The 23,399-nt window shown below is 38.9% G+C and overlaps 1 protein-coding gene across 6 annotated transcripts in view; it reads right to left on the reverse strand.

The window, feature by feature from the left end:
• Nucleotides 1-23,399, reverse strand: part of CCDC141 (coiled-coil domain containing 141) — a 229,045-nt gene that overhangs the window by 38,508 nt on the left and 167,138 nt on the right. For 4 of the 6 annotated variants that reach the window (XM_047722306.1, XM_047722305.1, XM_047722302.1 and 1 more), the window contains 8 exons: nt 18,974-19,153; nt 18,289-18,414; nt 16,266-16,454; nt 14,781-14,990; nt 12,646-12,795; nt 3,463-3,603; nt 2,507-2,701; nt 742-925 (listed from right to left, as the gene is read on the reverse strand). In XM_047722306.1, coding sequence (XP_047578262.1) covers nt 742-925; nt 2,507-2,701; nt 3,463-3,603; nt 12,646-12,795; nt 14,781-14,990; nt 16,266-16,454; nt 18,289-18,414; nt 18,974-19,153 — 1,375 coding nt within the window. The remainder of the gene's footprint in view (nt 1-741; nt 926-2,506; nt 2,702-3,462; nt 3,604-12,645; nt 12,796-14,780; nt 14,991-16,265; nt 16,455-18,288; nt 18,415-18,973; nt 19,154-23,399) is intronic. The other 2 variants (XM_047722304.1, XM_047722307.1) reach the window with 2 other exon arrangements.

Consider the following 23,399-nt stretch of genomic DNA (forward strand, 5'->3'; position numbering starts at 1 on the left):
TTATTCCATAAATAAGAGGAAGGCAAGGGAACTGTTCCTTAAATTTACTAACCAAACCATCTGTTTCTTAAATCTACAAACCACACCCCTCATAGAAATATGAGGACTAGAGACATCAATTTTAGCTTAACACCCACTTTAAGTATTATGGGAGTTTTGAATGTTTTTTAAGAAGTCACCCTCATGGAAATGAGTTTGGTTTTTGTTGTTGTTGTTGTTGTTTTGTTTTGTCTGCTTATAACCAGGGGGATGACCAACAGGAATAGGGGAGAAAAGAGAATAGAAAAGGAGGGTTTACACAAGATAATTAAAATCCGAAGACTTCCTTGGGGTGCCTGGGTGGCTCAGTGGTTAAGCCTCTGCCTTCAGCTCAGGTCATGATCTCAAGGTCCACAGATCAAGCCCCGCATCAGGCTCCCTGCTCCGCACCCCCCCCCCCAGCCCCCCTGCCCTCTCTCTGCCTGCCTCTCTGCCTACTTGTGATCTGTTTGTGTGTGTCAAATAAATAAATAAAGTCTTTAAAAAAAAAATCCAAAGACTTCCTCTCCTGGAGGCAGAAATGCCTTCCTCTATTCCTGGCTGTTTACTTTTGTAGATATGGGTGCTTATCTTGAGTCTCTTGCCTGAATAATTGCTGTAGTGAGGACCCTGAGGGCTTGTCATGCTCTGCTTTCTGCTGGATTAGGTTCACTATAGATCTGTTCAAGGGCAAATTGCTGGTTATTTTAAAAGAGACCTCACCATATAAGCGCTGAGCTAAGTCACTGATCTCCCGAATCCTTTCTTCTTGCTGAGGCACAGAGGGCATGATATATTTATTGAATTGCTGGTGGAGAATTTGCACAGCTTCCTTTGTCTTGCATTCTGTGGAATATTTTCCAACTCTTACAACTGTGGCACTTGCATCTTCATACCAAAAGTGACACTAAATTAAAATGGGATAAGCACAGATTAAAGAGATACCATGTTCTAAAGTTCTTCATTTTGACCACTGAAGTATCAAATTTCAATTTCCTCAAACTTTATAATCACATTAGTTTGAACTTTCTGAGTCATAATAAGAAAAATGTCAAAATATGATCATAGGCTTCTACACTTGGGTAGTAGAGTTAGATAAGAAAATAAAGGTATGGGCGCCTGGGTGGCTCAGTGGGTTAAAGCCTCTGCCTTCGACTCAGGTCATGATCCCAGAGTCCTGGGATCGAGGCCCGCATCGGGCTCTCTGCTCAGAGGAGAGCCTGCTTCCTCCTCTCTCTCTGACTGCCTCTCTGCCTACTTGTGATCTATCTCTCTATCAAATAAATAAATAAAATCTCAAAAAAAAAAAAAAAAAAGAAAAGAAAGGTATGGAAATTCATTTGATTTTCCTGCCTTCTTAGATTTGCCTGAAATAGACTTGCTAAGAACATTGCAGACTAACAAGTACAGGAAATATGAAAAGCATACGGCATGGAAAAGAATTCAAATATCAGCTAAAAGAAAAGACAAAAAGTTCAAACATACAGAATCCTGCCAAAATAATTGAAGTAATTAATAACACATGGATAAAGTACTGTCTGCTTAATAAATAAATTCACTTCTAAGAATGAGATTTAGTTTATGGGTTGAGGAAGAGCATTTGACCTTTTTGCTTTGTTTTGTTTTCAATAGAAGTTACTCAAGTCATATTTTCAAAGCACAGTGGAGAATTGAGACAGTTTCTCACCAAAAATACTAAATAACGGTGATGGAAGGAATGCATCTGCCCATGGCCAAAGTGATTATGATGAGTGAGAAACAGAAACACATGAGTCGGTTAGGAGCTGGCTGTCAATAAGTGCCACAGGGTCACAGCAAGCCTATGGGTCAGACATAGAGGAATGATCATCCTCATCTTCCTCAATGCCGTGTCAAATCTAAAATCTGCTGCATCCGTGGCAGAGAGGCGTTCTGTATCACAGAATAATGGGCCACAAAGAACTTCAAGTGTGGAATTTCTTCAACACGAGGTGTGCAAATAACAACTGTAATTTGTCAAATTTCCTACAGCTTATGCATCCTCTACCATTTATCCCCTCGACAAAAACAAAAATAACACCAATAACAATTTGTGTACATGAAACACCCCACTATCACATTTCTTTCTAAACATTTGCAAGTTCCATGAAATAAATAAGTCACTTTGAGTATTTTAAACAGATATCCAGCAGTGAGCATAATTTCATGATGGTTCAGCATCTTGAGTTGATGGCGTTATGGAGAAATGAGAAACTCCTATGTTGCTGGTAAGAGCAAATTAGTAAAATCTCTCTGAAGAACAATTGGACAATGCTATCAAACTTTGCACGATTCATCCCCTTTGGTCCAGCAATTCTACTTTAAGAAATTATCCTAAGGCAATAATCATGAAAAGGAGGAAGATGCATAGATTTAATGACAAAATTAACTGCAGTAGCGTTGTTTTAAAGTAACAGAGCAATTTTTAAAAACATTACATATGGACACCATTTCAACAAGAAAAGGATACCTCTTCTATCATCTCCTGGAGGTGCTCTGTCAGGTCCAAATTCATCTTGTAATCTGTCACAACTTTGTCAAACTCATCCACATGTTTTTGCAAATCCTTCATGGCTTCCAAAAGAACATTAACTTTATTATTTGGATAACTCAAGAAAGAATCAGAAGTTTTATTCTCAACTTTTTCCATTTTCTTTTTCAAAGCCTATGCAAAAAAGAAACAGTTTTTAAAACAAAATTCAATTTTTATTTATGAGGCTAGCTGGTGATAATTTATTGAGAGAAAAACTTGGGGAAAACTTTTGCAGCCTTCTCCCTGATGATATATTAAAATCATAATAATCACAAATGTATTTTGGAAAGAATGGGTTTTCTCCCACATAGTTTACTGATCCGTCATTAAAATCATATGGAAAATTCACTACATACCAGGTCCTATTCCAGATTTCAAGAATGATAGTATGATTTTAAAAAAAGACAATGATCATAAAATAAAATATTTTCTTGTCTTCAAGAAGCTCACTGTCTCCCTGGGAAAAATATTCAAGTTATCTAGCTGGTTCAAGCGGTAATTGAGGTAGTGTACGAGGTTCTGGGAGTAATGGAGTAAGTTCCTGACATAAGCATGTGCAAGGAAAGGAAATGGGGTGTATAAGAGGTGTGCACATGTGTGTGTGTGCATGTGTGTGTGCTCTGGGGAAGAATGGAAGCAGAGAGGCTGCGTAGATTTGGTAGAATTCATTCTAGAGCTGCCTCAAGAGATAAATTAACTTATACATTTTACATGAGGAACTCAACTGTTACAAAAGCAGAAAACTACCATCTGAATCCCGATGTTGCAAAAAAGCCCAAGGGTTAGGCATCTAGAATTGAAATGCAAACTGATTTTGTAATAATCATAGTAGTGCATGCATGCACAAACACACAGACACACACACAGACACGCCACCCGTACTTCCTCTTTACCTGTATTTTTTCAGCATGCACATCAACTTGTTGAATTTGATATTTAAGAGCCTTCAGATTCCGAGCCTTTTCATTTTTCTTAGTGTAATTAAACTTTAAATTGTTGAATTTCTTTTTGATATCTTTGAATGACTCTTTGAGCTGCAGTTCAATGAAAAGAAAGAGGTGATTTCCTTAAAATGAGGACACTAATATTGACTTGTAATAAATAAAAAATCTTAACACTTCAAAATATTCATAATCCTCAAAATGTATTCAGTGATTTTTCAATAGGAAACAAATGTGCTAAGTGAACACATAATGAGAATTTAAACATATTCCTAAATTTAAATATAAATTGTTCTTTGTACTTTTTGACGTGTAATTTTTTAGAGAGTGTGGGGAAGGGGTAGAGGGAGAGGAAGAGAGAATCCTAAGCAGATTCAACGCCCAGTGCACATCCCCATGCAGGGCTCGATCTTGCAACACTGAGATCATGACCTGAGCCAAAATCAAGAGTCGGATGCTTAACCAACTGAGCCAACCAGGTGCCCCTTGATTTGTAATTTAAAATTAGATTTAAAAGTACAGAATATCCCTTGGCTTCCAAATAAGACAGTTTTGAACATATCAGATTTTTAACAACTCTAATTTTCTTATTCATATTTATTTGACATTATGTTTCCCATACATTCCGTTCTCTGTGTCTTAGCATTTGCCCCAGATTCTTCTGCCTCCCAAGGCTCTCATATAGTATCGGGAATAAATATACTAGGCTCCAATGAGCTGTTCCTGTTGCAGAGGTCAATGAAGAGTCGACATTCAGACCACCAAGGACATTAGCGGGATAAAAGAGGAGTCCCAATATGAGATTTAGCAGGAAAATACTTTAACAGGAAAAATACTTTACTCGCCCAAATCCAGGTAAAAAATTATTTTTCATGAGCAGTTTCCAGAAGAGATTTCCTTTTTAGATATAGGCCACTAACTTTAGATGTCCTTCCAAACCGGAAAGTAAAGGGACGGCATCACCACTGATGGCAATGCTAACTTGTGTATAAACAGAGCATATGGCAACGAACGGAGAGTGGAGCATGCATTATGACAGCCTTAAGAGCACATAGTTCAACTTTACGAAGCCCTAAACAGTCCAGTTCCATTAAATACACCACTTTCTGTACCCTTTCCCATATTCAAGAAAGATAAACATATTGACAGGCAACTCTCTCTTTATATTATCAGCAAAGAGAAGTACAGAGAAAACATAAACCTTCTCAGATTATATGGAAGCATTTAACAGCAAAAAAATGAACAATGTCATGGTTGACAAATTTGAGCTATGATAAGAAAAGTCAGAAACACATTAAAATTCTTTTCAATGACAGCAAATAAATTATCTGGAAGGGAATAAAGGCTAGATTTTAGACCTGTAATGCAGAAAAAACATGTCTGCCCTAAAAATATTTGCTTTCTCCAAATGCTTATTTCAAATCCTGCATATTGTAAGAACCGAACCTTGACCTTATCTTTAACATTTCTTGGAGACAATTACCTATAAAGGCCCGAGCAGATTTGCATACATGGAAATCATTATGCTGATGCAATTTTTGCCTCTCACACACCTATACTGTTGTTTATGTCATATGGTAAATGATATTGTTGAATGCTTGTTTTAAGCTACCAATTAAGCCAGCCACAGAGACAATATTAAACACTTAAACCGATAAATCAGTAACATTCTGAAGAAATGGCAAGAACTATAGTTTCAAAATTTGAAAACTATTTCTCTATTAGAACTCACACAAATATTGGAGAAGATCATATTCATTTGGTATACTTATAAAATGACCAATTAATATTTAAATTCTTTGACATTCAGTGTTTTAACATGCACATGTTCAATTTTGTGAAAAACACAAATGGGATTGAGATATATCAGGACTACATCCTGAGTTATTCACATAGAACTTGGGCAGGAACTCTTTCCCCTCAAAATCATAATCTGTGATTGTAGGTATAATAACTACCACATCTGAGGAAACCACAGATTCTTGTATTAAAAAACATGTCCCCAGTATTGTTTCATGGGTACAGAATTTCTTTTTGGGATGATGACAAAGTTCTGGAAATGGATAGTGGTAATGATAGTAGAACAATATGAGTGTACTTAATATTAACCTTAACCTTAAAATGGTTAAGACGGTACATTTTATGTTACATGTATTTTACCACAATTAAAAATATAATTTCTATTTTTAATAAAAATAAACAGAATAAAAGAAAAAAGAAAAGGGAAAATATATGTCCTGTTACTAATAAGTATCCATTGGAAAAGAAAATTTTATATTCTTTTTTCTTGTACTAGAATGTGATACACATTATAAATTTCAGTCTAGAGAAAGGAAGAGGGTCTCAGTCATCAATCTGATAATCACTGGGTTACGTCTGCTTGTTTAAATGAGAAAGATCAACTTCTATTCAAAAACGAGGTGATGAACAGAGAAAGGCTGAGCATTAATGCTGTAATTCTAAACCATGAAATTTTAAATCTGCTTTGGATCAAAAAACTTAAGACCAATAAAGGATAAGCACAATCTTATTTCTGCGGGTTCAGAATGTATGCACTTCCACTGAAGATGATTTATAAGACCAAAGAGTGTTCATGGTGCTATGAGTATGTGAAATGGAATCAGCTGCTTTCTGACACATGAGCTCCTTTGACAAAGTTGCTGGCACTTCTTTCTTTTGGTCCCCTAGAAATGCATTTTATTTTTTTTTTTTGATTTTTTATTTATTTATTTGACAGAGAGAGATCATAAGTAGGCAGAGGGGCAGGCAGAGAGACAGAGAGGAGGAAGCAGGCTCCCTGCCGAGCAGAGAGCCCGATGTGGGACTCGATCCCAGGACTCCGAGATCATGACCTGAGCCGAAGGCAGAGGCTTAAGCCACTGAGCCACCCAGGTGCCCCTAGAAATGCATTTTAAATCTTTGACCTTTCCCAGCTGAAATTTCGGACTTTTGCAGCTACAAGTGGAAGGCAGCATGAGCAAACTACTTTTAGCAAGTAGATTTTTCAGAAAAACCTAACCATGCCTAAATCTTACCTGCACATTCTAACGTGAAAACTTAACTTCCCAACTACTCCCCGTATAACTTGTGATCATATTTTTAAAGGGACTGAGTGCCATGGTTGCTTGGCTGTGGGATCATTGTTCCTGCAGCTGTTTCTAACTTTAGTTAGCTTGTCAACAATGGGGAATGGTGGAAATGGCAAGACAACTGCTCAAATGGAACACGTAAGCAGAAAGAAACACCCAAAGCTTGGGCAGGATAGTTCACCCTATTCAAAAAATTTAAACGTTGTTATAATCCTTATTAACAAAATTTCTAAAAGCCTTTAAAAAACCTTAGGAGGAATTTTTTTTTTTCCTAATGAATAATGTGATTTTCCTGTTTCCACTTGTTCAGCTCCTCCATATTTGTTATGGAATCTGCGGACTAAGTTAATATAGCCATGCTTAGGAATAAAATGAAGACTTTAAAATTGTGGTTCTTTTGAACCAGAATGAACATCTCACCATATTTCCTAGGGAGCAGTGTGAGCTTCTCTCAGGGTTAGGAATGAACAAAGCTTCTTTGAGAAGAAGCAGAAGCAAAAAGAGGTTGATGACGACCAGGCTGGATTGCTATTCTTAGTCTTGACTAAGCTGGTTGAGGTCGCTCTGGCATAAAAATGTATTATTGGGAGTCTGGTGCTGGCAAGGCCAATTTATGTGAGAGCCATGGGACATTTTAAAACTAAGGAAACACATTAAAAACAAAAGCCTTTCCAGGCACCTGAGTGGTTCAGTCAATTAAGCATCCAACTCTTGATCTCAGCTCAGGTCTTGATCTCAGGGTCCTGAGTTCAAGCCCCATGTTGGCCTCCACACTGGGCATGGAGCCTACTAAAAAAAATTAAAAATAAAGCCTTCATTGGAACTATAGCACATGTTTGGCCAGACACAAAAATGCAAAACAGTCCATTTCTCTTCATGTCCACTTCACAGGCTCCATTTCTTGCTCATCCTTTTGCCCACTCCAGAAAAAAAGCTTTCTGATGCTCATTTCCAGTAACAGAAGGCTTCACAGTTATCACTGCCCAGGATGCTTGCATTTGAAATGAAAGGACCCAAAGATTCATAATTCAACCTGAATGATTTGCTACAATTAGTATGGCTAGAATATCAAGCCTAAGTCCTGGAGAGATTTCAGGACAAGGCTCCCTTGGCCTCCTTTCGGTTGGCAACCATGCAGCTGTCTCCTTGTGCTCAAGGCCAGCACTGCGGCAGCGGAAGTGGGACAGCCTGCGGGGAGAAGACAGTGGCTCCGTTTGACCTCGCGTCCCTATCATGGCTATTGTCTCTGCCCTGCAAGCTCCGTGTGTTCATGTGTTTGTTTTACTTCCTGGACATGGTAACTATGATATTAAACTTCAGCTTTCTGTATTCTTCAGGAAGAAGAGTCTGAAACTTTTATGGACATTTTCAGAACAAATATATCTTTTCTATTCTGTACCCTCTGGATGGACCCACATTGTGGCCTGGTTGCGAGTGACTGTGACGTGAAGTCCCACGGGCTTTAATTCACTCTGGGCTCCATGTTCCCAGAGGACTTTCATGGGCTTATGGTCCAGTACACAGTGGCCACATTGGCAATATGTGTCAAATGATGATAGTTTAGTTTTTTTCTAAAATGATGAGTGTAGGGTTATCGATCCAGAAAATAATAACCCCCAGCACCATATCACAGTGCTGCACGCCCCGTGTTTTAGCCGTCTGGGCACTCTTTGTCTGCTTCTTCTCCTGCGGGTGGGGGACTGTCCATGGTCATTTTGTCACCAGCAAAGTGCTCTACGATGTCAGGAAGTTCGATTTCATGAGTTGGGTATGTGTCTATTCCTCGATTCTAATTTGCTGCTTCTCATCTGCCTTGTGTCTCTAGAACTCAGATGACCGACTTCTCCAAATCGACAAAAAAAATTTGTGTAACTGGAACATGAGACTCCGACATATGGAACAGACCTATATATACACCAAGTCCTTTTCTGTTTCCTTCCCGATGGGTAGGCTATTGCTACAGTAGAAAAAATTTCAGGCTAAAGTAATCTAATTACATGAAAGCTTCTGTTTGCAAAACTTATTTTGAGAGAATGGTTACCAACCCAATTCTGTCATTGCTGTTTTGTTTTTTGTTTTTTTTTTTTTTTCCCAGCAAAGTAATTGCGACCCATAATGAGACTCCGGTTACAAATTTCCATTAACATTATGTAAATGTAAAAGTAACTTTTTGGGTCAGGTTGCAGATAGAAAACATGCTTAATATCAACTTATTACGTTTCTAAATAAAGATGTGTAAAAGAATGAGTAACTACTGATGTTCTGTCCTGTCTAACCACAGAGAATGTCTGTAATGCTTTGCGTATTAACAGCTTATTTATGCTGCCAGGCAAGAAAATATATGGTGAAATTCAACATTTGTGCATACCAATATATCTTTGTGTGAAATGAGTGAGAAAAAAATGCCACGAAATCTGGCAGTCTAAAGACTGTGAAGGTAGACATGGAGAAAATAAGATTTTACAATATCCTATGTCTTAGGTAGTATATGAAATGAGAAAGTAAAAGTACTTTACTCAAAGATAATCAAGGCACAGAACCATGGTTCTTTGTCTTTAAAGAATATCACATCACATAAAAAAAAATCGCCTTTAGAACACCTCATTTTATTTTGCCCTGAGGTACTGAGTCCTCTACTAGGGAGCTCAAGTGCAGTTAGAACCATGTACGTTAGTTAGGGCATCATCAACAATTAATTTTGGTTGAAATGACCAAATGAACCGTGCTATTGTATCAGAGCATCCAAACAGTTTGGAATGGCTATGCCAGAAAATAGGCCGGCAGAGGAAAGTGCAGAGAAAGTGTACATGGTGCATCAGACTGCGCCGTGGAAGCAAGTGGGGACTTTGAGTTTAGCAACTGACAACCTGTTGGTGCCCAATAGAGCCTGAAGACCAACAGATGAGCTTTTGGCCCAAAGCCGACTCCTCAACACACCATGAACAGAAGCTCTGCAGTCCTAGAGTGCTCTGCTCAGATGCAAATCGTACACACCTCAGGTTTCTCACCCTAAAAAGGAAGAAGTGTCGGAGTCGAGATCGCCCAAAATCTATTTCCGCTTAGAGTCTGTGAACTTCCAAGAAGCACTTGAAGCACACTGGAAACAAAACAACCGTGTTTCCAACTCAACTTAAAAAATAAAATGCACTGGGGTGTCTGGGTGGTTCAGTCAGTTAAGCGACTGCCTTCAGCTCAGGTCACGATCCCAGGGTCCTCGGATCAAGCCCTGTGTTGGGCTTCCTGCTCCGTTGGGGAGCCTGCTTCTCCCTCTTTCTGCTGCTCTCTCTCTCTCAAATAAATAAATAAAATCTTTTTTTAAAAAATCAATGTTTGCGGGGCGCCTGGGTAGCTCAGTGGGTTAAAGCCTCTGCCTTTGGCTTGGGTCATGATCTCAGGGTCCTGGGATTGAGCCCCAAATCGGGCTCTCTGCTCGGCAGAGAGCCTGCTTCCCCCCCTCTCTCTGCCAGCCTCTCTGCCTCCTTGTGATCTCTCTCTCTGTCAAATAAATAAATAAAATCTTTAAAAAAAAAAAATCAATGTTTGCTCTAGTTCCCTGGTGGGGTGTCTGACTTTAATGTTTTAATATACAAAAAACGTAGAATAACATATTGCTTTTAATTTTTTATAATGTTTTAAGTACCTATGCCAAATATTAATAATGATAATTGACAAAAATGTCTAGGTATATAAATATTATCACCACTTGAAACCTACCCATCTATACTGTGATATTCACAATACAAATTAGAATGTACATATATTTATTTTACTAAAGTGCACTAAAATATTCCTTCTGATTATCTTCCCATTAGGCGTGTGGTTGGAAAGTCCAGGGTGTAGATGCTACACTGTGACATGCCTGCTATATTTCTACAAGAAGGAAAGGAGGAAAGGACCAAGGATTTTCAAAGAACCTTTAAATGTGAAATTAAAACTTACATCAAAGATTAGATGGATATGAAGTAGAAACAAATGGGAAGACTACTAGTTCTTTTAATGTTTGAGGTTGTGTTAAAGTGATATCTGATTCCCACATGTATCTGGTTGCTCATTATGGTACAGACAATCCTGGGGCGTCCCGACTGTGACTACAAGGGACATCTGTCATCTCAGCTAAGCTGGCTCCCAGCAGAGGCTCATCACGAGGCTGCCTGTAAATAGAACCCCTGTGGGAAGGGCCTGCACGGGGAGACCCAGCTCCATGCATGCCATAGTGAATCAGGAAGATGGAAACTGAGCTATAGGGAGCAGGGAGTAACCCTTAGCCTCCTTCACTTGTAGTTTCTGTTAGTATAGAGCTGTATATCCCTGTAGGGAGAGAGATTTTTGGCAAAACAAAGTTTACCAAAGAAGAAGAAGGGAGAAGGAGAGAAGGAAGGGGAAAGATTAGAGAGGGAGAGAAGGAGGAGGAAGAAGGGAAGAAAAAATATAACTTTGGAGAAAGGTAGAAAAAAAATTGTTTGCAAACCTGAAAATCTAAATGTTATAGCCTTGGGGAGAACAATGTTTTCTTTAATATTGTTTTCTTTAACAAGACTTGAATGAAGTATTGTTAGCTGAAACCGGAAGGCCATAGCAGGTAGGCTACACTCTGGGCTTAACCCCGAATGAATCTCTAGCCCAGAATGAGTCCCTGGAACATGGACTCTGAGCAGCTACTCTACAGTCCAGCAGCACATTGCTAAAATGAAAGTCATTGTTGATGTTCCTGTGTCTCTGATGGGGTCCGCGTGACCTCTCCTGCTCTCTGCCCCTCTCACTTTCCTTCCAGCCCTGCTCCCTTCCTGCACCTGCCAGTGGTCTATAAAAGTGTGGCCTGCAGTGCAGGAAGGAGCGTGTGAGAGCTCGACCACCATTCTAGTTTAGATACTCATACTTGAGTTCATGAGCTAATGTCTGATATTTGATATTTGCTGGGCCCAGATTGTGTAAATCGGGCATCAATAAAACGTTTGAGAAGGTTTCCCCTTCCTCTTCCTCCACCTGCTTTTGTAATGGACTTGAGACTGATGGACCCAGAAACATTTTTCTCTAAATGGTGATAAGTTTGGAATTATAGTACTCTGTGTCCCGCTGTCAATTTTGAGTCAAAAATCAGGAACTATGTTTTGCTATCCTGATCTATGTTTTCTCCCCAGAATAAGTTTATTTAAATGGAAAGTTTAACTAGGGGAGGATTATTTTGGCTCACTACATGTTTGGGGGTTGGGGGTTTGGATAGAGTTGAGGGAGAGGAGGTGGAATTATGTGTTTGAGCGGGTACATGGACGCAGAGGATAACTTTTATCTGTTGCTCCTTTTTCTCTAGAAGTTGTTTTTCCAGTAAGCCACTCCATTTGAGTAAATATGAAACCAACCTGTTGACTTTGGTGATAATACTTTGCAGCCTCTGAGGCAAAGAGTCTGCTCCTCTGGCCCATGCCACCCCCTTTGCTATGAGTCATTGGTCCTTAAATAGAATCTCAGCAGGTCGGAGCTGACTTCATGGGGACGGCATCACCCTTTCTGTCCTGATGGGGTATATCCACTCAAGCAAGCAGTTGCTGTACAGGCTTGAGTAGGGGGAAGAAAGCAAATAAAACACTGTAACAGTGCGGGGTACCGGGGTGGCTCAGTGGGTTAAGGCCTCTGCCTTCGGCCTAGGTCATGATCCCAGGGGTCCTGGGATCGAGCCCCGCATCGGGCTCTCTGCTCAGCGGGGAGCCTGCTTCCTCCTCTCTCTGCCTGCCTCTCTGCCTACTTGTGATCTCTGTCTGTCAAGTAAATAAATAAAATCTTAAAAAAAAAAAACAAAAAAAAAAAAAAAACAAAAAAACCAAAACACTGTAACAGTGCATACTAGGTTTTTCTAGGCATTGACAACATACTGACTTGGGTGCTTGGAATTGACTCAAACTTTCAGAGCCCTGAGACGTTGCTTGGTATATGAAAGGTCAAGGTGGAATAAAAGGTCCCTGATTGTGGGTGCACACGTACAGACAAGAGACACATGCTTTAGGTTGAGAGCAGCTTTTCACAAGGTGGGCTCTCACCCCTGTCACCCTACCTCATTTATACTGTCCCTTGTGTTGCAGAACTCCAGGCTGAGGGTCAGGGTCCGTTCATACTCCTGGGCTCTGGCACGCCAGTTCCCACTGTCCCCCTCAAGGAGGTCCAGCTGCTGCTGCAGGTTCTTTGCAGAAACATTAGAGCAGTTCTGAAAATGAAGGAAGTGACAAAGTGACAAGTGACAAAGAGACTGGGTGAAACAGCAATGAGATGCATGTGCTATTTACCTGCATTCTGAAGCTCGTAAAGGACATTAAAAAACCGGCTCCTGGCTGACCTTACCTTAAGCGTATTTGAATATAATGATTTCAGAAGGGAGAGCCAGACACCAACATGTTGGGAAGGCAAACCATTGCATTTCCAGTCTTGAAACTTCAATTTTGAAGATTTGCTTATCACACCCAACACTTCAGAGACACCATTTATTATAACGTATAATTTTTACTTCAAAAGGCATAAAATATGCATTGGAAACATTCAGCTTCTGCACTATAATTTTCCTGTCAACTTGAACTTAACCTCAGGTTCATTATGCAAGTGTGCCAATCTCTGCTCAACACAGAGGGCTGCTGAGGCCAAGGCCAGATGAGGGTTGGAGAACAATTTATAATATTATTTGTACAAAGTGAGACATCTTACTTTTTTCTTTCTTTTTAAAATACATTTATTAATAAAATAAAACTCTTTAAAAAGAAAACTCCTTCTTGGTAAAAACTTTCTTGCTCTCTATAAACAGCAACAGATATTTTGTATTTCTATGTCTTTCAGTTAAAAAATTAAAAAAAAATTTTTTTAATTAAAAAAAATGAACTTTAGGTTCATTGCATTCCATATCATTTAATGGAGATTTTATAAGAACTTTAAAGTAAAATTGGCCATTATGATTTTGTTAATGTTATACATACTAGATAGAATAAACATAATCTTTTCTCCCCTCAAATTAGGAATTTGGAGGATTTTTTTCCTTTTAATCAGAGTCCTGTATGTTATTTATAAAAATTTGATCTGAAAATTCTGTCTTCTCTTTAGGCTCCTCTGTTAAGATCAGTCCAGTGGCATAAAGTATATCCAGTGACCACTGCCCAAGCCTTCGGTGAAGCCAGAAGTCTCCACCATGATGGGCTCTTATGGATAAAGCCCTTTCTCTGGGCCTCAGATCCTTCTTTTATAAAATGCTGGGCTAGATTATCTCTACCATACCTTTCCAGATCCAAAATGCTAAAGCAGCATTGGTCCAATCAAAATATAACCTGAGCCACAAGAATAATTCAAATTTTCTAGTAGCTATATTAAAAAGTAAAAAAGAAACAGGTGCAATTCATTTTTCATAATAAAGATTGTTCAACCAAATATCATCATGTTAACAAATGTTAAAAATATTAACACAGTTTTTTATAGTAAGTCTTTGAACTCTAGTGTGTATTTCACACTTACTAGCACTTCTTAATTGTTGCTAAACTTGTCAGAAATAGTTGATCCGTATTCAAATTTCATAGTTTATAGTTTAAAATGTAGAATCACATATTCAAACTATTCCCAATGTACTTAAAAGTTTTCTCATAATTACATTGAGTGTCAGTTTTAAAATTCAAATTAATTAGGGGTGCCTGGGTGGCTCAGTGGGTTGGGCCTCTGCCTTCGGCTCAGGTCATGATTCCGGCATCCTGGGATCGAGCCCCGCATCGGGCTTTCTGCTCTGTGGGGAGCCTGCTTCCCCCTCTCTCTCTGCCTGCCTCTCTGGCTACTTGTGATCTCTCTCTCTCTCTCTGTCAAATAAATAAATAAAATCTTTAAGAAAAAAAAAGACTTTAAAATTTAAATTAATTAAAAATAAATAAAATTAAAATTTAGTTCTTTAGTTGCATTAGGCCCATTTCAAATGCAAAAACCGGACTGCCATATTAGCCAACAGAGCTCGACAATTCTATTTTTTAATTAGCATGAGGATATATGTACTAAACAAGACTTTTATAAAGCAATTTTCCTCCTTTAAAGTTTTTTGTTTTGTTCTAGGTGGTAGAAATTCACCACAAATGACTATCCCAATGGTTTAATGTATTTTTAAATTTAACATATGGTAGGCAGTCGGCCTGGTTTCTTTGATATTTTCCCCCAACTCTCAACTTTAATTACGTAGGAATGACGGTGTTCCAAGTTGCTTACAGGCCGCTGCACTGATGAGATGATATCCACTCCCAAGGAAAGGGCCAGTTTATGGAGATGACCGATGTGTGCCTGCTTCTCCTGAGCACGACTGAGGTGGACCTGGGCTTCGTGGGCATCATCTAGATCCTCTGGCTGGTCTAAAAACTCTATTTCCCTTGATTTGTGGAGATGACCCAGCTGGAATTTAAGACAGTAACAATTAACATGGATTTCCTCTTTTTCTGAAGACTGATTTTTTTTTAAAGCCTACTTTGCATAACCAATTTTACTACCTGGTTGAAATGCTGCCAAGCCGATCTATAATTATTAATGTCATAGATAAGAAAATAAATGTTACAGTGCTTCAGATAGGTAGGGTAAAATTGAGGAATTAACACTGTCAGTTCTCTTAAAGAAGAAAACACTCTTTTTGGTCAGAGTCTAAAACTTTTGCAAGATCTAGACTTGTGTTCTGAGTAAATTCAGAGGCTGTTTTAAAGGGATATCGGTATATCTCCATTTTCTGTTAAGAGAAGCTAATAACTATAAAGCTCTATTGAGCACTCCATAATGTCAGTTACTTGAGATACATTAAAAAAAAAAAAAGGATTTGTTTTCTTACCGCAAAGAGCTAACACTTCTTGAGTTGAGGGGAAAAGTCATTTAGAATCAAGATGGTAGAGGCGCCTGCGTGTCTCAGTCAGTCAAGCATCTGCCTTCAGCTCAGGTTATGATCCCAGGGTCCTGGGATCAAGCCCTACATCGGGCTCCCTGCTCACCAGGGAGTCTGCTTTTCTCTCTCCCTCTCCCCCCCGCTCGTGCTCTCTCTCTCTCTTTCTGTCTCTCTCTTGCTTACTCTTTCTCTCAAATAAGTAAAATCTTAAAAAAAAGAATCAAGATGCTAAAAATGACAAATGTGTAAAATAAACAATGAAAGTTCAGGGAGAGAGACACATCATTCCGAGGGACATAGGTTTGCTGGAGGCAGGGGCAGGGTTTAAATAGCAGAGGAGAGAGAAAAGGACCTGTCAGGGAATGGCGCCTGAGGCTTGGAGTTAGGAATGTGTGCACTATCTTTGAGGGACAAAGAAGAGCTCCATTGGGCTGGATTGTCAGGAGGGAGTGAGAAAAAGGTTAAAGGCCAGATGGTAGAAAGCTTCTAGCACCAGAATGAACAATGTGGCCTTTATTACATAATAATTAATTTTTAATTTCTTAGTTTAAAACTGAGGGTCTTGGGGCGCCTGGGTGGCTCAGTGGGTTATGCCGCTGCCTTCGGCTCAGGTCATGATCCCAGGTCCTGGGTTCGAGCCCCACATCGGGCTTTCTGCTCAGCAGGGAGCCTGCTTCCTCCTCTCTCTCTGCCTGCCTCTCTGCTTACTTGTGATTTCTCTCTGTCAAATAAATAAATAAAAAATCTTAAAAAAAAAAAAAAAAACTGAGGGTCTTCCAGCTCTCTGTGACAAGTCTCACCTTCTCCTTGACTTGGTGGAATCGGACCAGCTTGTACAGGATATCCTCGTAATCTCGGATTCTCTCCTCTTGTGTTAGGTGGAGGTGAATGAGCTCTCTCAGCTGCTGGGACTTCTCTTTCACAGGGGCTCCTTTGTCACTTAGCTCTTCCGATGCTCTTAGGAGGTACCAAACTTCATCATTCAGTTGCTAAGAAGTTAAAAGCAATAAAAGATATCCAACTTTTAGGGAGCCTTTTCTATAACTGACTACAGGAAGGTCCATATCACCAATTATTCTCTCATCTGTTAACAATTACTTATTGTTGGCCCCACCCCATCCCTGCAAATCTGGGCTTTGTGCTATCTGGTGCTCAGGATACATTATTCTATCCCCATTTTCTCAGGAATTAAAAAGAAAATTATTAGCAACACAAAAAACATTTCAGAGCTAGCTGGTAAAATACAAACCACCTGTTTCTGGGGTGCACCAAGGACTCCAGTAATTTGGGAAGTAAAGGTATTTTAGATATTTTTATGAAGCCATGAACATCTCTGACATTCAATATAGACCAGGATCAGGCAGTATGGTAAATACACCAAGACATGGCAAGTCTAAAAATATATGGGGGAATTACTTGTCCTCTATGATAACAGAATGATCAGCATGAACTACCAGCTGAGCAATGTGGTAGATATGCTGCTTTAAAAACGGTCATCCCAGAAGCCACAAATAGCCACCACATGTAGATGGGGGGACAGAGCAGCTTCCTTTTAAGCCAGCACAGCTCAGATATCCCTTATAGGAATCCAGATTCTGGGACAGAACTTACAAAGGGCAGACAACTCAAAGAGGATATCACTATACTGTCAGGGATGGCTCTTCTATCAAGCAGAGAAGTAATGGAAATGATTTAGGCTAAGGAAATAATTTGCAGATGAGTAACAGAAAGGTCTTCAAGTCAAAATCAAGCATGGGGACATCAAATATATGCACAGTGACAGAACTAACAAAGCTTGGGAATGCCGCCTGACTTCGAGGGATTTACACACTCAGCACGTGCGGGGGCATGTGCGCACATGGAGACATGAAAGGCAAAGGGCGTATAACACAGGGTATATCAAAATACCTGACGGGGAGGCTAGTTGAATTCTCCGAGATTTTACGGAAAATCGTTCACCATGGGCTACAATGGTGTGCTTTTGTGAAGGGGAGAGGGAGCCAGTTATCCACAATATCAGCTTTACTCTTAAAGAATCTAAAATAGATATTTCTTAAAGGAATCTTCCACTTTCTGATTCAGCATTCTTTACGGCCAACACTTAGGAAGTTGTGACCAACAGAAACACAGAGAGCTTGACTTTGGAGCAAAGAACAAGCCAGGCAGGAGAACAGCAAGACTGGCAATCACTTTTGGCAGCTGCGTCCAGGGGTAGGAGCAGCAGGAGGTAGAGGATAGGAAAGGCACTTGTAGTCAGGGCCTGGGAACGTGACTCAGGGTTTTCTCTCTCACATCCTGAGGGCTCTCTGAGAGGGAGAACTGGAAGGCACAGCAAGATTCCTGGGAGGGTGGTGGGGAACTGGGGTGCCAGTGGCCAGGGACCGTGACATCATAGTGGTAATTGTAGGAACAATGGGCTGCAGAGCCTGTGTGGCAGAGCGTGCACACCCTTGCTCTGAGATGTCGTAATCTAAAATGTGTCTATACCTCTTAGGGAAATAATGAGAGTGAATATATGTGATAACTGTATTTATAAGGAAACAATGTAATGTAAACTAAAATGATCTAAGATAAGAGTATATTAAGGACATTTTGTAGCCTGAATGTTTGTGTATCATCAAATACCGAACTGTGCAAAACAACAGTAAGAAAATTTTTTTTGGAAGTGGAGTTTTAGATAAGCACTGCTTTTGTTTAAAAACAAAACAAAACAAAACAAAACACAGTAATTCACCAGTCTGTGAAAATGAATTAGGTAAACCTTGACCAAACAGTTTTCGATTTTTTTCCTGTTCACCCAAGTCCATCAGTCTGTTTCTTCACCTGCAGCTGAGGCTTCATTTCGTTCCATTTTTTCTGTAGACCTAAAATGGTCTGGAGGCTCCCTCCAAGGTCAAAGGCAGACACAGGCGTAAGTGCTTCCTCAAGAAGTTGTAAGTTGTGAGTAGTCTGAAACAAATGTTAGATAGTAGTGTTTGTTTTCTTTGACATCACCAGCAACTACGTAATGATCACTGCCATGATGACAGAGCCATCGAACTTTCCATCCCTGTGAAAACCTTCACTACCTCAAATGAGTTCCTGGTTCTAAACCTGGGTTTCCATTACTTGTTTTTGATTTTACTGTGATAAAATACCTGTGACAAAATTTACCATTTTAACCAAATGTTAACTGTGCAGTTTGGTGGCAGTAAGACATTCACATTAGTGTGAACCCACTGCTACCATCTATCTCCAACACTTTTTATCATCCCAAACAGAAACTCTGTCCCCTTACGCATAACCCCGGTTCCCGCCTTCCCTCAGCCCAGCTGACCTCTTTTCTGTTTTCTCTCTTTATGAACTTGACCCTCCATACTTCGTGTAAATGGGATCATAGAACATTTATCCTTTTGTGACTGGCTTATTTCACTTAACATCCTATTTTAAAGTCTCTTCTATGTTGCAGCATATATCAGAATTTCATTCGTTTTTAAGGCTTAATAATATCTACTCCATGTTCTTGTACCTTTCTAAGTTGTTCCTTGAATGCTCCCCACTGCTGTTTCACAGGCTGAGTAGCAGTGCCCTTAAGTTGCCATGTCATCCGAAGGTGGCCAAGTTCTTCTCTTTCTGCCTTCTGGCTTTCCATAGTGTTCTCCATAAAGTGTACTTCACTTTTCGCATTTAATATTTCATCCCTTTTTGCCTGTTAAATTAATAATCCATATAATGGCTTTTCTTTCCCAAGAGACATAACGTTTTTGCATACATTATTTTAGGAGGCAAACACCTGATCATAGCTAATGCAGAGCATGGTTCTGATAGGAGGACAAGTCTGGAATGCCTGTTTAAAGGCACAGCAGGGCTCTCAGAACCTCTATTTTATGCTTGGACACCAGGTCCTGAGTTCTTCAAAACCGTAGTTGTGTTTGAGTCCACCCTCATACCCCTGTCCAGGGTCTGGTTACTTCCTAAGGTGTGATAGAATGAGCACCAGAATCCAGAAAAGTTGAAGTCAAGATTATGTTAATGCATAAGTTTTGAAGTGTAGTCCACCTTTTATTTGAACACACTCATTGAATTGTGTCAAAGTCTCAGTATCAGGAATACAAAGGGTCTGTTTTTCTCTTCAAATTATCCCACTGTATATACTATGATTATTTTAAATTTTCCTTGTGAGCAGTGCTTGAAGTTACTCCCTTTTGTGAGAACTGAAATGTATGCCTATAAATCTCTTCTCTATTATGCACCAGAATCACAATATCTAAATGCAGAGCCCTCTTCCCAACTTCTATATGCTCTGGCTGACTAATTGGAAAGACTTTAAACAGTGTGTTTAAACAAGGGAAAAAACAATTGGACGCAGAAGGATAAGAGAAGTAAAGAGTAAGACCACGTGTCTTTTTTTTTTTTTTGGCACATAAAAAATGTATATTTGAATATTTGGTTGACAAAGCACTAGTTTTTCCTTTGATGGCTAGTCTTTCTCAATAAATCCTTGAATTTCTAAGGAGCAAATATGCATGGATGTCTATAATGGCAATTACAGCTAGGTATCTAGAAGTCAAGGGATCTTTTAAATCGTAGTCAGAGATAGTGTTATAAATATGTAACAATATTTTAAAAGACCATTTTATTTTTAGGGGTGCCTGGGTGGCTCAGTGGGTTAAAGCCCCTGCCTTCAGCTCGGGTCATGATCCCGGGGACTTGGGATTGAGCCCCGCATCATCGGGCTCTCTGCTCAGCAGGGAGCCTGCTTCCTTCCCTCTCTCTGCCTGCCTTTCTGCCTACTTGTGATCTCTGTCTGTCAAATAAATAAATAAAATCTTAAAAAATAAATAAATAAAAGACCATTTTATTTTTTTATTTTAAGTGACATTAATAACCCATATTTATATTTTTATATCAATTTAGACATAATAAAGTACTGATTAATTACAAAAGAATTTAATTGCAGGTCCTAAATGAGATCTCCCCCCTTCAATTTGGGGGTTCAAAAATAAAATGATATATGCTGTAATTATGGTTAACGAGAGTCTAGTATATCATAAAAGGTGTTAGACAACTTCAGCAAAACTCACTCCAAATAATTTTTTTAACCTATGCTATAAAGTTAGGGTATCTTTCACATACTATTAAGCAACTATTAATCAAAATATAATATGTAATTTATTTTTTTTAAAAGATTTTATTTATTTATCAGAGAGAGAGAGGAAGAGAGAGCGAGCACAGGCATACAGAATGGCAGGCAGAGGCAGAGGGAGAAGCAGGCTCCCCGCCGAGCAAGGAGCCCGATGTGGGACTCGATCCCAGGACTTTGGGATCATGACCTGAGCCGAAGGCAGCTGCTTAACCAACTGAGCCACCCAGGCGTCCCTATAATATGTAATTTAATATAAACTTGGAAATTGCAGCATATCAATGTCAAACCCAACCCGCAGGGCATGATTCAAGTGAGGTCTGGAAAAGGGAGAACACAGCAGTATTTGTGGCTGTCTAGCTAGCAGGATTCAGGAAGAGTGATGATGTACTTGGCACACTTAAAAATATTGTGACCACTCAAGAAGACTAAATAATTTGTCCAAGGTCTAGTTAGTAAACACAATACTCATTCTACTTCTGTGTAGGGGCATGGAAAAATTCTCCATACTCTTATCTAATAGGGTACTAAATTACCCATTTTCCATTTGAATTCAGGCACAGGGAATGGTGTGCTTTGTTTTCTAGTACATTGATAACAGGAAGGCAGGATCCTGGACATGATCCTTGATATTCACTGTTATAAATTAGTAAGTTGGCACTTTCATCAAGATGTCTGCCAGATTTCTCACCTAAATCAATTTCTCTAATCCTAATGATTTTTGTTTTTTAAATAAACTGAAAATTTTTCAGTTTCAAGCTTGAACAGCAACCCAGTCGAGAGCAGAACACTCAGTAGAAAATACCAGCTGGCCTTCTTCCTTTTTAACAACGGAACTAGTTATCACATTTCAGCAATATGTTTGCTTAAAAGCCTAATGGTCCAAAAAGTATGAAGAGAATTAAAAATATGTTTTACTTGCTTTACCAACACTTTCTTATCTCAAAATGTCACTGAACCAATACGTTAACTATTATGTGCACCTTAATATTTATCAACAAAGAGGATTTATTAAATGAAAGTGGTAAGGCCCTCAGGGTAAAGCATGTGTTTTATACATAACGTCTGAGATTTGATAGATTTGATTCATGGGTCCTGCCAAAACAGGACTCCATGACTGGAAACCAAGAGAAATGTAGACAACAGAAACAACTTCAGGCCCAGATGTTGGAATTAGCTGACAAACACTTCAAAAATATCCATGATTAATATGGTCAAGAAAGTACAGGAGAGATGCAGAGAAGACAAGAGAGAGAATTTCACTGGCAATTGAAATCTAGTAAAAAAAAGATCCACCTGGAAGTTTCAGGGCTGAAAAATAAATTTCTGAAATGAAGTTAGTAATAAAAAGGATAGACATAAAAATATAATTTGCAAATATTTGGATTTCCTTGTGACTACAAATTAGAGAAGTACACAATCAAGAGATTGAAGACTATATGACAAAGTAAAAATGAAAAGATGATAGATAATATATGTTCTATGTGTTCCAAATAAGAAATAACTTGATCAGTTTTTACAATAAAGCACCCATATTAGATAAGAACATGCTCAAATTGCTTAGCAAGTTTGCTCTGATGCTTGAGAATAGCATTCGATAAATTAGCACTATTTAACACTTATTTTGTTTCCACACAGATTTAATAAGAATAGTCAATATTCAAGAATAGTAAATAGTCACCTTCAAACAGCAAAGGTAGGCATAGAATAAAGAGAAAATCATAGCTCAAGTGGATGAGAATAGTTATAGAACCTAACTCCTTCAAATGAACTCAGATTCCTGACTGAGATTCCTCACAGTTCAGAGTAGTGGGAAAATTGCCGATACCAGTTATCTTTGCAAACTGACAGAAAATAAGAAAAGGGCCAGAAAGTTAGAGAAAGGAAAATGCCCTCCTTTTCACAAGTGGGAAAAGGATGGACCAAATCCTTTACAGATCGGTAAGCCTTACATTGAAAATCAGTGCAGTAAGTTTATCATGAATTAAGTAGTTTGTGAGCACTTTGGAAAGAATTCCTTGATCACAAGGAGTCAAACTGATTTATGCCAGATTATACTTACGTAATTGATAGGATACTTGGTAGATAGGCCTTCCTTTGAGCTATCTCTCTCAACACAGACTTAGGAAAAAAGTTGTGAATTAGTGGTCAAAATGAAATACTATTGGAAATGTCTGTGGCTATTTAATAAACGGGTTAATCAAGGGATGGCTTAATGGATTGGGAAGTCGACTTAGCCTTAGATGCTTTTATTAAAAATCTCCTTGAAGTCACAGAAGGCCTTTTTATCAAATGTATAGAATTAAATTCAGAAAACATGGCTAATGCAGTAGAGAGCAGGTTCAGAATTAGTTTAACACGATGGAATCATGGGAGAAAACTAATAACATAACATTAAATAGGAATAAATATAAAGTCCCGCATAAATGCCTGACCAATATAAGATGGGAGAGAAGTCGCTCAGTAGAAATTGCAATGAAAATGTAAAGGGAGTTTTATTTGATCACAACCCTAACATGAACCAGCAAAGTGAAATTACTGCTAAAAATGTTTTGATACTCCTAGGTCTCCTTCTTGAACAATAGCTTTGTTATACTTTGTGTTGAAGTTGGACCTCACTTTTTGGTTACATTTTATGAACAACTTTGACAAACCATAGAAAGAGAAAATGAAAATTGAAAAATGAAAAAGAAATGAAGTTATCTCATAAATGATAGAATGGATTTCTATGGGGTTAGTTACCAGAAAAACCCAGTTTAGACATAGCAACTATTTTCAGTGTTTGAAGGATTTTCATGTGTGAGAAGAATAA

Source organism: Lutra lutra, chromosome 3 (genome assembly GCF_902655055.1).
Source record: "Lutra lutra chromosome 3, mLutLut1.2, whole genome shotgun sequence".
NCBI lineage: Eukaryota > Metazoa > Chordata > Mammalia > Carnivora > Mustelidae > Lutra > Lutra lutra.